Source organism: Fundulus heteroclitus, chromosome 22, assembly GCF_011125445.2.
Source record: "Fundulus heteroclitus isolate FHET01 chromosome 22, MU-UCD_Fhet_4.1, whole genome shotgun sequence".
Lineage (NCBI taxonomy): Eukaryota > Metazoa > Chordata > Actinopteri > Cyprinodontiformes > Fundulidae > Fundulus > Fundulus heteroclitus.
Window position 1 is genome coordinate 39,308,463 of NC_046382.1, and position 18,637 is coordinate 39,327,099.

Genomic DNA, 18,637 nt, shown 5'->3' on the forward strand with positions numbered 1-18,637 from the left:
GAGACAGACCCAGGCCCATTGTTGTCAAATTTTTACGATACAAGGACAGATCAACTATTCTGCAGAGCACCAAGGCACTTAAGGGATCTAAGATTTTTATTAACGAAGACTTCACGGATGCAGTAAGGAAAAGGAGGGCGGAACTAATGCCGGACTTAAAAGCAGCACGTCAAAGAGGGGACATTGCTTACCTACGTTATGATAAGTTGATCACCCATCCACGTACTAGTACCCCTAAATTATCCAACAATGTATGACAGACAGCCAGACATAGCTGACGTTCACTTCTGAATGAGAAACATGCAACATATCACGGCCTTTGAGGATATAGAGCTACCCGTATTCCAACACAGAAACTATCATCAGCAAGATATTGAAATTGACATTGATCCTGATAACAACTTCTACAATGTCAGCAATGATAGTTGTCACTATTACAGTGATGATCAGTTCAATAACAGCATTAAAATGGAACAAAAGCTGTCAATAATTCACTTTAATAGCAGAAGCCTCTATGCAAATTTTGACAGCATCAAACAATACCTCCAACAACTTTCACAGACATTCAATGTTATTGCCTTATCAGAAACTTGGCTCAATAGTGATAAGGGCATAGACTTTGAAATCAATGGTTATGAAATGGTTTGTAAGAACAGAGAAAACAAAAATGGAGGAGGAGTAGCTTTATATGTTGATAAGAAGATTAATTATAAGTTGATTGAAACAATGTCAACTGTGATGGACAACATGTTTGAATGTGTGACTATAGAAATACTCATGGAAAAAAGGAAAAATGTCTTAGTGAGTTGCATTTATAGAGCCCCTGGATCAAACATTGAAGTATTCAACAACTGGATAGAAGAAAAATTTATAACAATTAATCAAAAAATAATATTTTTCTGTGGGGATTTCAATATTGACCTTCTCAATCCAAATAGACATAGAATGACTGAAGAATTTATTAACACCATGTTCAGTTTAAGCTTGTATCCTAAAATCACCAGGCCCAGTCGCATTACATCGCACTGCGCTACCTTAATTGATAATATTTTTACAAATGTGCTGGAAAATAATTTAACTAGTGGAATATTAATGAATGACATAACCGATCACTTACCAGTGTTCATAGTCTACGACTGTAAGTGCAAAACAGACAATCAAAAAATAGAGACGCATTACAAACGGGTTACGTCTGAAGAGACACTAAGAGCTCTAGAAGCCGAGTTGTTGGCCTATGATTGGAGATTAATATATAAAATGAATGATGTGAATTCAGCATATGATGAATTTTTAAAAATATTTAAAATATTATATAACAAGCACTGCCCAATCAAACAATATAACAGGAAAAGCAATCAAAAAAATGAACAGTGGATCACAAAAGGAATACAAAAGGCATGTAAAAAGAAAAACAAACTTTATAGAGAATTTCTAAAACATAGAACGTCTGAATCAGAAAACAAATATAAGAAATATAAAAATAAGTTAACTAATATTATAAAAACATGTAAAAAGGACTATTATTATAAATTACTGGATAGGAATAAAAACAACATTAAGGAAACATGGAATATTTTAAATAGAGTCATTAGAAAAGTTAACAATAACAAATATCCAGACTATTTTATAGATAATGAACAGAATATAACTGATTTGAAAAGTGTCGTCAATAAATTTAATAGATTTTTTGTTAATATAGGACCTCAACTAGCAGAAAAAATACCGACTACAAAAACTGCAACTCAGCAATATCTAATTGAGAATAATCCCAGCTCCTTATATCTCAACCCTGTACTAGAAGAAGAAATCATAAACATTGTGAATAACTGTACAAATAAGACTTCCACTGACTGTGATGATCTGGACATGAAAACTATTAAAATAGTAATTAAAGGAATCTCTAAACCACTAACTTATATTTGCAATTTATCATTTCAAACAGGATCATTTCCCAACAAAATGAAAATAGCGAAGGTCAAACCAATGTATAAAACTGGCAACAAACACCTCTTCACTAACTACAGGCCTGTTTCTCTTCTCCCACAATTTTCTAAAATCCTGGAAAAACTCTTTAAGAAAAGACTGGAACAATTCATAGAAAAACATTCGCTACTTATCAGCAGTCAATATGGATTCAGAGCAAACCGGTCAACATCGCTGGCCGTAACTGACTTAATAGAAGAAATAACCAACGCAATAGATAGTAAGAAACTGGCAGTAGGGATATTTATAGATTTAAAGAAAGCTTTTGATACAATAAATCATGAAATCCTACTTAAAAAATTAGAACGCTATGGAATTAGGGGAGTAGTTTCTGACTGGATGAGGAGTTATTTAAAGAGCCGGAAACAATTTGTGAAATTGGGAGATGTGGAATCTGATTGGCAGGAGACTGTCTGTGGAGTACCACAAGGATCAGTATTGGGACCAATTTTATTTAATCTTTATATAAATGATATCAGTAAAGTGTCCAATGCATTAAAATTTATCTTATTCGCTGATGACACAAATATTCTAGCCTCAGGAGATAATTTAGAGCATCTTCTCTCAACAGTCACTTCAGAGATTAGTAAGTTAAAGATATGGTTTGACCATAACAAATTATCCCTAAATTTGGACAAGACGAAATTCATGGTCTTTGGGAACAGTTATAAAAATATTGAAATTCAAGTTCAAATAGAGGACGTAACTCTAGAAAGGGTTTTTGCTAATAAGTTCCTCGGTTTAATAATAGATGACAAAATCAGTTGGAAACCTCATATTCAACATTTACAGAGTAAACTCAGTAGAAGTATATCCATATTGGCCAGAGCTAGACATGTATTGAATGCTAAATCACTTCATACTCTATATAACTCTCTGATTTTACCATATTTATCATATTGCTGTGAAGTGTGGGGAGTTAATTACAAGAGCTCTTTACATCCGGTAACCGTCCTACAGAAACGAGCCATTAGAATCATCCATAATGTCGGTTATTATGAGCACACAAACCCGCTCTTCATAATATCCAGAATTCTCAAATTTGACGACCTTGTAGAATTTAAAATGGCTCAATTTATGTTCAAGGTATCAAAGAAGTTGTTACCTGAGCACATACAGAGCACGTTTTCTGAAAGAGAAGGGGGGTATAACTTAAGGGGTCACTCAATCTTCAAGATCCGCAATTTTAGAACAACAAGGAAAAGCTTCTGTATTTCAATTAAAGGTGTAAAGTTATGGAATAAGTTACATGAAGATTTAAAACAAAGCAATAGTTTAACACAATTCAAAAGAAGGTACAAAGAGGTAATTTTTCAATAGATATACACATGGGGACAGAAAGCAATAAGGTGTGTATTGAAGATAATAACTTGGTGTAAGGGTTTAGAAAGATAAACCAGCATAAAATGGGAAAATGTATAGGTAAATATTAGTAACTGTTACTTCAAACTGCCACTTTGATTTTGATTTTTTTTTTTTTTCTAATGACAGTAGAACTCTAAAGTCTCAAGTGTTTAGGGGTAGGAGTTTATAAGTTCTCACTTCTTCCTACCCCGTTTTGAGCATGATATGTTAACTGAAACAAAAATCTGTATTTTCTCTTCTTTCTTATGCACTTCTTGTTACTGTGCACTATTTTATTTTTATATTTGTATCATGTTCGAATAAATAAATAAATAAATAAATAAATAAATAAAATAAATCAAGCAGCTAGGGTCAGCAATTTTTGAAGAAGTTTCCCAAAGTATTTTTCTGAATAACTGCGCAAGACACTGAATAAATGTGCAAGACAGTCTTACTTTGCTCTTCCGCTCTTCAGGGGGATATATAGCCGTCTGACCCTGAGGATCTGCTTGATTTAAGTCTACTAATGCCTCTCTTGAGTTCCACCTCTGTTGTATCCACCACCATTTGTTCATCTTGCTCTGCATTTAACCTTGGTAATTCCACTGAATGCAAAAAGTTATCGATGTAATTTCCATTACTATAAGGAACTAAAAAATTAGTTGATCCCCACAATACTTCCTACATTAAATTGGGTTGTACAAAAGGCACAAAACACCCAGGTGTTGGACAGAAGCTATTATTACTACCGTACCCAAAGGTAAAGATGAAACCGAGTGTGAATCATACAGGCCAATATAGATTACAAATTACTCACTTCTACAATGGCCAGATGAATGGAAGAATGTTTACCCTTCTTGATACATAACGACCAAACTGGATTCATAAGAAACTTACAGATGCAAAACAGTATGCACAAAACTCTTCATAGAGTGGATAAAATTCAAACAAATAAAACTGAAACTATGCTTGTGAGTGCCGATACAGAGAAAACATTTGACTCAGTTAATTGGGGTTTTTCTCTATAGAGTGTTGTAAAAATGTGGGCTACATGAAACAGTTATTCAAACTATAAAGGCCTTGTTGGTGCCTGCCATCTCTACAGAACTAATGAAGACGGTAATAAATTGGTGCGATGTATCGTATAATGCCCAGTGGAAAGGTATTGAGGAGAAATACTTTATATTTTTTAATACTAATATTTTTTCACAGATTATCTGTCTCATATTTTACTGTCAGGAAAATATATAGACAGTGTTGATAGTCCTTGGGGGAAATGTACTCTCTTAGTATGGATAAATGTGGTGAGAGAAAGATATTGCAGTGTTGAAATGGTATGCAAATGATTCTGACTTATACCAAACCGATTAGAGCCAGGATTTCAAATTTGGACGTCCAAAGGACTACCAACGACTAACAACTTGATGAAGGATGGTAAATTAATTTGTTTTGAAATACTGAAACTGATATAATTCTGAAAAACAAGATTTTTACAGATAGCTGCAAATACGCCATTATAGTGACACAAAGGGAGATCTGGTGTCTGATGTTAATCTGGATTTATTAAAGTTGTTCATTTCTGTATAAGTCGTTGTAAAAGCACATGCCATACTCAACTGGGACTGTTAAGGTAAAATGGGAGAAATAAGCAGGAACAAACGTAACTGAGGAGGAATGGACTTTGATATGGAAACATCAATGGAAATGTACTTCTTCACAGAGATGGAGAAAGTTTGGATGGAAAACCCTAATCAGATATTTTATTACTCCATGTCAAAGGTCTGTTGGAGAAAAAGTGGAAATTAACAAGCGAATCACTTTCATATAATGTGGGACTTCATTAATGAAACATTAATTGCTGTTATTAGTATTTTGTTAGTGGCCAGTAAGAAGTGTACAACTAAGAAATGGTTATCACAGGAGGTACCAAATTTGACAACATGGAGGGAGACAGCACTGGATATTTACAAAATGGAAGAGATGACAGCATTTATAAACAACAGACAGGGGTGGTTTATGTCATGCTGGGAGAAGTGGGTTGAATATACACATTTTAAAAGGCCCAGTTTTATTTTGAGACCATGAGTAAATTGACAAATGTACAACTAATCGTCATTTCCTGTTTGTTCTGGGGTTTTTTTTTTTTTGTTGGAATGTGAATTAACCCCAAACACTATTGAGAACTGTACATGTATGTACACGTTAAATGTACCCATCAATGAAAAATGTTGAAAATTCATAAATAAATAAAAACAACGTTGTTTTTCCAAGGAACGTAACATTTTTAAGCATTGAGTTTGTGCTTTAAGTTCTACTTACACAAATCCTACGTTGGTTGAATATGACCTGTTTAAGACCATCCCAGGAATATACCTCCACTTTAGAAAATAAATGCAAGAAATATAAGAAGCATAAATGTTTAACACTACCTAAGAACATGTTACTGTTACGAGTATATAAAATGTTCTACATAACCATTGTAGGAAATTTTCGAGACAAAAACACAACAGTAAGTCTAGACATGCACTCATTTTTTTTAATTTTTAATGCACACCTGACTCTGAAAACAAATACCAAGGTTGCAGCCACAGTTCTTATGACAGTTGATTGTGTGGAAATTTCCATAAAAAGGTCACAAAGGGGTTTTACCTTTAGCTGAAATTGTCCGCCAAGGTTTTATGACCTGAAAAAAAAAAAAAACCCAGTCTCCATATATTTTGAACTTAACAATGACACTGATTGTAACAACGGCCAGGCAGATTCATCTCAGCTGAAACTTCCTTTAAAATATATTTGCACTATAATTTGATCTGCTACCTTGGCTATTCATATTTAACTGGGAGAATATCCCACTCTTCTATTATGTCTCTGCACACTGCAATACTTATGTCTGACACAAGATTATATGAAATCATGGGCTGGTTTAATATTCTCACAATTTGATCACTAAAAACACAATGGCTTCACCGTGTCACTGTTTTGACATAAAACATTTAAAAAAAACTGTCTAACTGTTGTTAAAGTACAATAATGTATTGATCATGATGTTCATCATTATTCTAAATAAAATTTAATATAGTTTCTATAATATCCATGAGAATTAAATTTAATTTAAATTTAAATTAGTGTTGACATAGTATGCCATGCTTTTTAATGTCTTTCTTTAAATTTAAATTTAAATCATATTCAAGTCATTCAGATGCTTTCTATATAAAGTGGAACTGCAATGCTTTGCTATTTTGTATTCCTTTTTATTTTTGCCCCTCAGCTCTTTTACCCCTGCTCTGAGGGGCACCTGAGAGAAACTTGTTTAGTGCCGTCTCTTAAAATGCAAAGGAGACACTTCACCCCCCCCCCCCCTCCAGTCAACTCCACGCAGCCATTTTTGTAAAATGCTGCGGGAAAGTGTAATGAATTGTGTGTGTTTACACACCTAACAACCAAATACTTTCACTTATCCACTTGTAGCTTCAGCATCCTTCACCTTGGACTACAAAATTGCGGCAAAAAAATTTAATTAAATAAAAAAGGCAGATTTGGGAAATTGGTAAGCTGGAAGTCCATGACCTTGTTTAGCAGTTCCGCAGCAAATACTGTGACATTATTGTTTAAAAAAATCAATAGTCCCAACAGAATATAAAGGTATCTACACAACACCTGTACGGAGTAAATTGAATTTTTCTGTACTCATAGAGCCTTCAAGTACACAACAAGATTTAAGGGCTAAGAAAGTGGATTTTGCATAGTATGTCCCCTTTAATGTTTTTAAAAGATACAAAGTAGTGGATGAATGACCACAGGGGTGGATGACCACCAACTTAAAGTAAAGAACAAACACCTTGAGTATTCAGTAGATGTTTTTTTTTCTGGAGAATACTATCTTTATTGTTCTACCCTGCATAGAGTATCTCTGAGAGTCTAACAAGATAATATTAGCTGGTTAATTACCAGGCTATTGTATTGGTTAGCTAATGCAGTGTGCTGTTTAATACACCTGCAACCTGCAAACTGTACTTTAAGAAAAGCTTAACTTTTATAACGCCAAGGAGTGTTACTTATGCTTCCATGCCATGACTTTCCACATAGTGAAATTTCTACCCTGTAAACAGCAGAAGAAAAGAGAGTGGCAGTAGTCCATAGAAATAGAGAAGGGATGGCTAGCAGGAGCACCTGAGAGGCTGTTCCCTTGATGATGTGCTCTGATTGGAGAATATGAATTATATAAAAAGACAAACTGTTTCCTGATCTGACCATTTTTTCAGTAAAGCAACATAGCTGACCGCCCCTGAGCAGATACTTTGGTATACTCACTTTTGACGTTCACACGGCCTCATCAGTGAACAACACATCATATTATACCCTCAAAGCCTCAGAAAAATTATTTTGTGTTCATGGCCTCTTTTAAACAATGTGAACAGTATGAAAGAAAATAGAGTGGGTTTAAAACCGCAGCTCATAAAACCATGGTATACTTGGTTACCATGTCAACGTTAACTTCATGTGTGTAAAGGCATATTAACTCTGAGTGTGGTTTTGTTATTAGGTATGCGCCATTCACCAGTATCAATGTATACCAAAGTTTTTGACATCACAATTTTCAGTATTTTCATATTTTTATATGAAGGCCAAGTGCTGGAGTTACTAGAGTTTTATCTGCATACAAGGGACCCAGGGGAATGCAGCGCCCCCCCCCCCCCTTACTTGTTGACGTGCCCTGCTAGTCAGCTTGCACGTCAACAACAAGGAATCTGTCTTTTTTTTTTTTTTTTTTTTTGTAAAACACATGAAGTAATGACAAGCAAACTGAAGTGTTCAACATTTAGTGGCTGTTTTTTTTTTTTTTGCTTACTTTTGTTAAGGTTTTATTAAAATCATAATAACTACATATAAATAATGCTATAGATTACAGAGACAGTGACTTGACTTTAGGCGTCCATCTCGACTCACACACATAAAAGCCACAAAGAAAAAAGACTTCTGACTCGACTCCAGCTTGTCCCCTGAAGGCTTGACTCTTGACCAAGGAACACTTCACTAAATGGCTTTGGATCTTTTCAGAATATGCCTGCATAATTTGTCCCGAATATATTGCCATCCAAAAATATTAGTGTGCACAATATTCATAATGCAAATTACATTGCGGAGTCTAATTATTTTCAGCTAATATATCCCAAGTGTTATGAACTTGCATTTTACATGCTAATGTAATATTTAGCTGGTTGAACAGAGTCTTACAGCAGCAGATGCCCACACGGGACATAAATGACATTGCTTAAAATGTTACAGGTCACAGACTGATGGAAGCATAGAGGAGAAAGAGAGGAAAGAAGATAATGAGCATATATTGCACCTGATATAGTCATAGCACTATTTACCATTATTATCATCATTGCAAGATTTTCTGATATCAAGTCTCTCAGAATTTTTTATGTATTCAGATATTCCAAATTAACAGATTTAAATCTCCTTGTATTATATTTCTGTGTTATACATTTTATTATGAGCAGCAATACTAATTTGTTTCTAATGCAGTACATATTACATCTGATCGATTTTCAAAATAGCTTGAAGTAGCCTTTACCACTTTTTATGGAGAATAAATGGAATGTTAAATTATTAAACGATGACAGTTAATGAATGTTAAACTCAAATGTTCATGTGGACAAATGGTTCTGAGAATAAGGAGTACAGGTTGGAATCCTAACCTACAGCAATGCAAGGCAGCCTTGAACTTGAATGATGGTAGCGTTGTGTGGGGGAGGGTGTGTGAGAAAAGAGTGATGGACCCTGTTAACCAATCAGAACCAGACATTTCTTCTTGCTCTGATTGGTTCTTTCTGACCGGGAGTGGTGTATTTTTGCAGATGGCAGCAGCGCCTCAGCGTCTCATGTTTTACTGTCAGGAATTAGTTTTAATAAATACGTAGAAAACACATTCATGCAAAAGTTACAAACTGCATCTTTGAGGTTTTCAAAATGTGGGACTCTCCCACTGTATATAGTTAAAAAATAATTAATATTCTTGAGTGAAAAAAAACACATTTGAGGTTTAATTTTATTTGCATAATTACTCACTTTGAAGGAGACAAATATACAGAAACAGTCCAGCTAGTGTAGCCACCACTGTGACTGATCTTTGGCCTCTGAGGTAGGAAAAATTAGTGATATCAGTATATCAATTATCATTCATTTGTTTGAGATGAATTAATCTGACTAGACCAGCAATGGTCAAGCAATATTAACTATGCAAATGTTTTTAACAGATTCGGTTTTTTGTTGCTCATTTTAATTGTAGTTTCCATAGCCTGGTGCTGACACTGAAAGGTTAACATGAAGGTGAAGATGGGATGTAAAAGGGAGCTATTAGCCTTGTACACACGTAGCTGCGTCTTTATAAAAAGTAATATCTGCCCCACATTGGTTTTAAGAATAATATCGTACAAACAGGATCATTTTCAGAAAAGTTCTTATTTACACAAACCTGCACAAATACGCCAGTGAGCACAGTTTTAATCACGGCAAATGCAAAAAGCTATAACCTATTATCCAATCAGAACCCTTCAAAACAACTACGACTTCCTGTTAGGGATAGGTGGTTGATGTCAACGTTGATCAGCACCCTGCCTCCATATTGGGAGGTAGAGTTGGTGTTGAAAGCTGACCTCCACCTGCTCTTCCTCCTTTGCACCTCGGTGTATTACAGCAGTATTGGGAGTCTGAACCAACGTAAAAATCGTCTCTGATGGCATTCATTGTTCCTCCACTGCATGGTCAAGTGTTACGACCTGTCTAGGGTTGGCCAGACCATAACATATTAAAGAGTTGATCCATCCTCTTCCCATCCCAAGCAGCTCACAAATACAAAGTTGTATATGGTTAGAAAGTAATTTATTTACAAAAAGGAAAATAGTTTTAAAGTAACACAAATGGAGCAAACAACTTCAGAGAGAGCTATGTGCCGAAAATAACAAACAAAAGGCAACTGTCTAAAAAAAGAAATAAACCAACTTACCTACTGCAACATAAGTAAACAAATAACAGTCACCTTACTTCCCTAACTAAGAAAACAGGAGAAAACTTAAGTAACAGAAACGGCAGCTCACTCCTACAAGCTCCAGAACAGAGTGCTAAAGGTGTGGCTGGTTGGGAAGAGTGGAGGACGGACCCAGGAAGTCCACATCAGCAGTCTTTTATTGTTGTCACTTCCAGGAAGGCACCAATGGGATGTCACGTCGTCACCGTCCTGGAACCAATCAGCAACTGGAACCTGCACACTTAGATTTACATAAAAACTTACAATGCCAATCGTAACATCAAGTTAATATGGTTACACATGTGATGTCAGCACTGAATTATTTGCTGCAGACGGTGATGCATCGGACCCTAAGACTTTGTTTTAACATGTACACACGCAAACATGAATACAGGATGTTCTGAAAGCTTCACTTTGGTCAGAGTTTTCATAAATAAAACCGAGCTTTCATGTTGATGGAGCGCTGAAGCAAATAAAAATGTACATTATTCCCCAGATATCTGGCAACATGCGGACTAGGCTTTAGATTGTGCTTGCACATGTCATATTTTGTAAAATAACCGACATTTAGCTTCTTCCATGTGACGAATGTACATGCTCGCACTGCGACTAGCTTTGTATTTGGACATAAGGGTTCTGCCCTGACTAACGTCTGTTTTTCTCCCTTCTTCTCTCCTTCCTGCCGCCTGGAACAACAGACCAATTGGGCATCGAGTTTATGGGTAAGGAAGCTTTTCTTGTCGTCTCATACGCATGACTCACGCTTGTAAACATCGTAGGGGTCTCATGTTGGATCAACATGACACTGCGTGATTGCTTACATGCAGAACACGGATCAACACCCATCAAAAGGCCACACTCACATGAGTCTGATCACACGCTGCATTATTATCTCGTTTGACTCAGAAGCCGAGAAGCTATAAACGGGTTCTTACGTTTCGACGTGAACAAACCTGCATCTTATCTCTTTGTATAACTGTCCACTGTCTGTGTCCCACTCTTCTCTTAACACAAATGCATTCATGTATCTATTACCGTTTCTATCTCTCTGCCGTCTTTCTCCCTCCTGCACTATCTCACATTTCTTTCACTCACAACTGCTTATGAAGTGTCCCCTCAGAATACCAATGTGCTGCGGTCTCCTTGGAAACGGAGCGAACAGAGAGGGTGCAGCATGGCGGTTTCTTTCTCTTTTGGTGACGTTGCCACAGTTAGCAAATGAATTCCTCATTAGTACTTGTGTGCACATTGGTGGCAAAAGTTCAAAGTGTGTATCTAAAACCCAGAGTTTGGTACAAATGTTGTTTAGGTAGAGATCCCCCCCCCCCCACTCCCCAGTCTTTGCAGAGTAGATGTTCATGTGTCTCTCCCAGGCACATGCCCGTGGGCTGAGATGGGTGGAGGCCAGCACATTCGCAGTGTCGTTGCCAAGCTCCTCTCTCATGTTCCTGGCTCTGCCTGCACGCTCTGTGTCGGGTATTGGAGCCCAGTAGCGCTAGTCAACGGCGTGGAAGCTTATTGTTAGCTGCAACTTGCTCCGCTCTCAGTTGGAATTATTAGGACCGCTTCCAGAAGCTCTGATCACGAAAGCATCATTGAATCCAGACAAATGACCTCCCACTTCTTGACTGCATTCTTCATGTTCTGAAAGAGCAAGCGGAGCAGTTTTTTTTTTTTTTTAAACCTTCTTTCTCTGCTCAATTTGTTATCATAAGAACTGAAGCCGGCTGAGAATCTGCAAACTTGGCAGTGACAGGTGATCTTTAGAGTAGAGCTATCTTGCAGGTTCTTCTTTCCATTTATATTCACTGCAGGGTTTTATTCCTTTGCAACGTTGTTCAGGCTGCCACATTTTCTTCACCTCGCCCGTGTTTCCAGCCCTGCCAACGTCCTCCCCAGCATTGTGTTTAACAGTGCATGGGAAGATAAGCACCTCCCACACCCGACTTTAACATCTCAATGTCTGTGGCTTAGTCAACTGTGTCTCCTGAGAAAGAAAATAAATATTTAACTAAACTGCAACTGCTCTCCAATAGACCTTTGTAAGATCGAGTCCCATACTTTCAAAAAGAAACAGCAAACATACAACGGGAAATTCTGAATACACATCTTTTATTTTCTGTTATAATGACCCTCCGTGTTTCATTTAAGCTGAGGCGACACAGTGTTGAGATGCACCCTGAGAAGCTATTATTTAGGTTTAGAGTAGTTTTAAAGTTTATATAAGAATATAGACAATTTTTAACTCACATTTTCTCTAATCCAGACAAGTTTAAATTTCTACATACAGGCTCAAATACCCACATTAAAGGTAGATTGGACAATGTGTGAAATATAGATAAACGCCCAACTCCTTTTTGAATAACTGCGCATGTGCAAGGCCATCTTACCTACTCATCTGCTCCTCAGGGGGATCTGGGATCTGGATTTGAGAAATCTCCCAAATATAACCCGCCCTTTTTTCTTTCTACTGAGGCCCTCCTCTTCTACTCATAAACTTGTAAGACACTTTGCTTCTTGCGACTCTCAGCCATTTCCAAAGTATACAGTGAGAGTTTTGACGTGTGTTTGTTATCATTGTCCTTTGGGGAAAAAACAGCTTTGTTTCAGCCATCTGACACAAGCTATCACCCTCTGATGAAAGCAAATAGGTTATTACCTTCAGGAATAATCCAAGATCCACAAAGACAAGCTGATCATGAATCGGAAGATGCTGGAGCACCAGAGCTCCTGTCCTCAGTGAAGCAATACATCAAAGAATTGAGACCTTCAAGCTAGACTAAAAGCTTCAACTACCTCCATGAACAAACCAAATGCCTTCTGGAGAAAGGTTTTATGGTGAGAAGAGTCAACGGCTGGGGTTCTGGCCACAATGATAAGGGGAAGACAAGGTGAAGTTTCAAACCAAAGAATAGAGCACCATCTGCCAAGCAGGGTGGTGGCAGCATCATGCTGAGGGTCGGTTTTGCTGCCAGCCGTACTGGGTCTTTGCACAAAGGCAAATGGAATAATGAAGATGAACGACTCGCTCTAACTTTTAGATTTTACCTCAAACTCAAAAGCTAGAAGGCTGAAGCACTGACAAGTCAGTGCTGCCACCAGACAAACGCACAAGATAACTTGAAATGAATAAAGCATGGTAGCATTGTTGGACCGTTGGGAATGGTTTAAGGCATGAATCTAGAATTGTGGTTGTATTTAGGATAATAAAATATATAGAATAAATATATAGTACAGATGATTATCTTATATTATTTACAGACTGTAAAATTCTTTCAATAGTAATTTTTTTAGAAGAAGAATTGGAAAAAGTTGCATTTTGTGTCAGTCCAACATGTTTATACAAGCGAGGCCCCGTTTCAGGAAGCTGGGTTAGTGGATATTCAGAGTAATTTCTGGGGTAAATTCCTGCATACCCTGGCTTTTCTGTTTCAGAAAGCTCAGAGGCTGTTACCCTGAGTCAAATTATGACAACAAATTACTCCATGAAACAACCGTGCTACCGAGCAATTGTTTGGGCAAACTGAGTTTTTCCTGCTTCTAAACTGAGATCTGCTCAAGGAAGTGTCAGAAGAGACATGTCCTTTTCTGGAGGAGCCTGTATGCTAGAGAGCAAATACTCCATAGAAATCTCTGTCAGGGGAGGCTGATCAGACCATGATTAAATGTCTTATCATTTCTGGATAAATATATTTTAAAGTGTTACCGTTTTTCTCAATATTCTCAGCCACACATCGCTCCTCAAACACAACTAGGGGACGCTCTCAGTTCTGAAAAATGTATTTGTGCTGCTCTTCGTTTTTATGCCAATAATAGCTTTTCAATAACGTGGGTAAGCAGAAACTCTTTCAGAGAAAACTGTGTGCTGTGTTGTCAGGAATGTTACTGTCAGTTATAGTCGAATTTAAAGGTGTTTCATTGTCAGACACCCACAAGATTAATAAAAGAATTACACAGAATAAAAGCAATTCTGTATTAAATTTTAAGACTTCCACCTTGAAATTTCCATTCATATATTTTAGTTTCCTGTCATCTACCCCCCACCCAACAGCATTGGGGCAACGACACCTTTACTTCAAATTAAAATATAAATATAGCCTATATGATTAATATAAATTTAGGTTGGTACAAATTATAAACCTACAAGAAAATCAGTGTCAACTCATTTTTAGAAGGATGGGTGAAGCCAAATTCTGGCCAAAAGATGAGGCTTCTTGTTTCCTGCCGTTTCATGTTCGTGCTTAAGGGTTGATAGGACGCTGAGTTTAGTTACCTGGTTTATATCACCTGTTCTGAAACTGAAAACGCTGAGTATGACAGAGTGAGGTAGAACTACTCAGAGTAGCAGCTTTCTACTCAGGGTAGATCGGCCATTCTTTCTCAAACAGGGCTCTAGCAATCAGAGTAAAATGCTGACAGGTGAGTGCAGGTTAATGTCAAATAGATGAAGTAGTAAAATTACCAGTACGGCGAGCAAACTTAACAAGCAAATAAAAAAATGTTGAGGGTGTGAAATAATTGTGTAACAATTATGTAATTTTGCTTCATCATCATGTCGCACATTCCTTTATCCAGGTTAATTTTTCTCCTCTGATTACTAAAAACGCATTTGTGTTTGTTTGTTTTGTTTCTTGCATCAACCAATCACAGCTCTTAGCAGACAGCGTCACACCCATAGACATCATATACGTAGACGCGTCGTTGGGCACATGTTCGCACGTCACCGTCACCGCCATATTGTATGTGGCAGTTGAGTTCTGTTATTGTGAACGTGGATCAGAGAAGATGCCTCATTCCTGTGCTGCATGGAAATGTATTCAGGCTGATTTCACTACTTGTATCTGCCTTCCATAAACTAAGGCTGCACCATGTTGCAAAACTAGACACACTAAAGCTGCACAGAGGCAACACTAGAAAAAAGCTGTGCAAGACCATTCTTTTTTAAGGTTTTTAGCTTGCATGCAGTACAGACTATTGTATTTAGACATAGATGTGCATATATAGATTTTGAAGTATTATAAATAAGCCAAATAAATAGCTGTGTGATTATATACATATTATATACATATACATATTATATACACACATATATTATATACACACATATTATATACATATACATATTATATACATATTATATACACACACACACACACATATATCATATATATATATATATATATATATATATATATATATATATATATATATATATATATGAAAAGTGTTAATGTTATGAGAAAAACGTCATATTATGAGAATTAAGAGGGAACATTTCCAGAATAGTCACAGTTTTCACAATTCTTATTCTTTACGAGATTAAATTCAGGAGAATGAAGCCAAAGGGATACGAAAATGAACTTGTAAAATTACAAAAATAAAAATAATACGAATACAAAGTATATTCTGAGATTAAAGTCCCTCTGATACTAGTAACAGCAGATTTGCCACATTTAACATGGCGGACGCTCTGACGCATCGCAGCATAGGCAGAACCCGCCCAATGACGCGTCTACGTATATGATGTCTATGGTCACACCTAGCAACAGGGTCAACCACACCTCCTCACTAAGATAAACATTTCTGTCAACTCCTTACTCTCAGCAGTTATCTGAATCTCTCTGAGGCTAAAACTCCTGGGCAGGAATTTTTAGGCTATAGGCCCCCTGAGAGAATCTTTTGGAATTTGGCCCTAGATCTTTACCAGGAGAACAACGTTTTTACATAAATTGTGTTGTGTGATAAGAACTGTTCAAAATATGCAGCAAGAAGCCAGAACCTTGTTGCTGGCTGTACGTTTTCTCAGCAACTTGTTAAGGGACATTTAACTGAATATTGATGGGGGTGTAGGCATAAAGTTTAGCTTGTATGTGTAATTTTGAGTCTGAGTGAATTAGAGAAATTCCACAATTAATACAAACCTGTGAATTACATTTTTCAATTAATTAATGTTATTTGTTGTGTAACCACTCAACCCTGATAAAAGAATAGGCAAGGCAAGTTTATTTATAAAGTGCTTTTCAGTAACAAGATGATTCAAAGTGCTGTACATGAACTAAAAAAAAAAGAAAACATTACAGAAACAAAGGGAAAACATTACAGAAGAAAGCACATTGCAGTGGAAAAGGTAGCTGACCAAGATATAAGACAAGCTGGACTACAGACTTTAACATTAACATTTACAGATATATTTAAACAAATAGGTTTTTAACCTTGATTTAAAGGAACTCAGGGTTTGAGCACCTTTACAGTCCTCTGGGAGTTTGTTTGTTAAAAATTACTTATGCCACCTTTTTTATCCTTGAATTTCCAATAAAAAGTAAGGTTGTAATTAGTTAATTTGTGAATTTAGCTGTGCGACACCTATATGTTCCTTATTTGTGGCTCATTTCTAATTGACAGGTAAAACGAGGAGTTTTAGGGCATCTGACTTAGTTTGCATCCTGTTTATCTAAAACAGTGAAGATGTTTCTTTGTCAGAATTGCAATGAGACTTGCATCACATGCCTATGATTGCAGCAAATGTACACAAGAGAGTTATTTTCTAAACGTCTAACCCAGTGTATGTATAAAGATAGCTCATATTTATAGCTATGATTTTTAAGCAGTGAATCTGCTTTCTCCAATCTTTAGCTTCTGAGGCTAAAATTAGAAAAGAAGCATATAAAAGGTTAAGATTTCTCCACCCGGGACATCACCCAGCCAGCATTTAATAAAACTTGGAATATATTTAAGACTTCTCAGATCCTGCCTTTCCTCTTTATAAATCTTTAATGTATCAGGGCAAGAGGGAGAAAAATTCACCGTCCCTCATCAGGCAGCCATGCAGGCATCCATCAATATTTCCTTTCCATCAGAGTTCAGTGATCTCTGATGGAAAATCTGGTGCCAAAACCTGACTGATGATTTGAAATTGATGTTAAAGCAAAATGTTGTAGGCAGCTCTTTTAGGTGGGTGCAGGGTAGATTTTTTTTTTTTTTTTTTTTTTTTTTAGCTCTCAGGGGTGGTTTAAGTATTTTCACTGGAACTAGACATTTATTGCAGATCTGAGAAGCATTTCAATTGACAGAGCTCACATTTTTAGTGAATATTGGACGTGAATCTTTAAGATCTTTTCCTAACAAATGTGAATTAATTGCTTCAGTACAATGGTTACTCCTGCTTCTAACCAAACAATGTCAGAATGTACATCTAAGAATGCTGGTCCAGAGGTCAGGCACATATTTATACATGCAATATGGTGGCTGTATACTGTCAGCAGGTGAGATATTTGGCAGCACGTGAAGAATAATGCTAAATTTGACAGGAACCCTGTCAGGATTTTTACACACCAATTAGTGCCTGTAATCACTAATAATCCTAAAACTAAAAGTAGCTCTTAATTACTTAATTTTAGGAAATAGTTTGAAATTTCTCAAACTCGAAGTTTTCTCTTAGAATTTTACCTCAGTAAAATGAAGGTTCTTCACAAAGTACCCTCGGCCTTAAGAGAGGTCCTAAAGTGAACAAATGTTAGGAGAGCTCAGGAGTTGCATGATGAGTTGAATGCAATTTATTAGCTTAAAGCAAAGGCCTACAGTAACCAAGAACACATCAGTTGAGACCAAAGAGGGGTAACATAATGAATGAAGACGGATGACCTTCTTCTTCTTCTTCTTGTGGAGTTTTATGGCGGTTGGCAACAAACTTTAAGTAGCATTACCGCCACTTACTGGTATGGAGTGTGGTTCTTAATGGTCTATTTTATCTATATATACCTATATATACATATACATATATATATATATATCAATCTATATCTATCTATCTATCTATCTATCTATCTATCTATCTATCTATCTATCTATCTATCTATCTATCTATATGTACCTTAATATTCTACTTATTTATATAATTTACTCCTTCTATAATCAAATTCTATGATATAATTTAGTTTTCTTTAAATATTGAATAACTATTTGTATATGTTTACTCCCCAAATGCTTCCTCAAAATATCTAACAAATTAATCTTTTCCTTAATACATTTCAACTCTTTCTTCATATAAGTTCTCTCTCTTTCATATTTATTACATTCTAATATAACATGTTCTACTGTTTCATATTTTCCACAATAATCACATTTACCGGTATTATGCTTTTGAATTTTATAAAGTGTATAATTAAGTCCCGTATGCCCAAATCTTAATCTTGTTATCACCCTCTCCTCTTTTCTATTTCGTCTTCCATTTCTTTTTCCTCTTACTGTTTTTTGAATTTTATAAAACCATCTACCTGT

At 36.2% G+C, this 18,637-nt stretch overlaps 1 protein-coding gene across 1 annotated transcript in view; it reads left to right on the forward strand.

Annotated features, from left to right (window-relative positions):
• Positions 1-18,637, forward strand: part of LOC105933360 (pro-neuregulin-3, membrane-bound isoform) — a 258,376-nt gene that overhangs the window by 172,011 nt on the left and 67,728 nt on the right. The window contains exon 5 of the mRNA XM_036126084.1: positions 11,059-11,082. Within this exon, the coding sequence (XP_035981977.1) occupies positions 11,059-11,082 (24 nt within the window). The remainder of the gene's footprint in view (positions 1-11,058; positions 11,083-18,637) is intronic.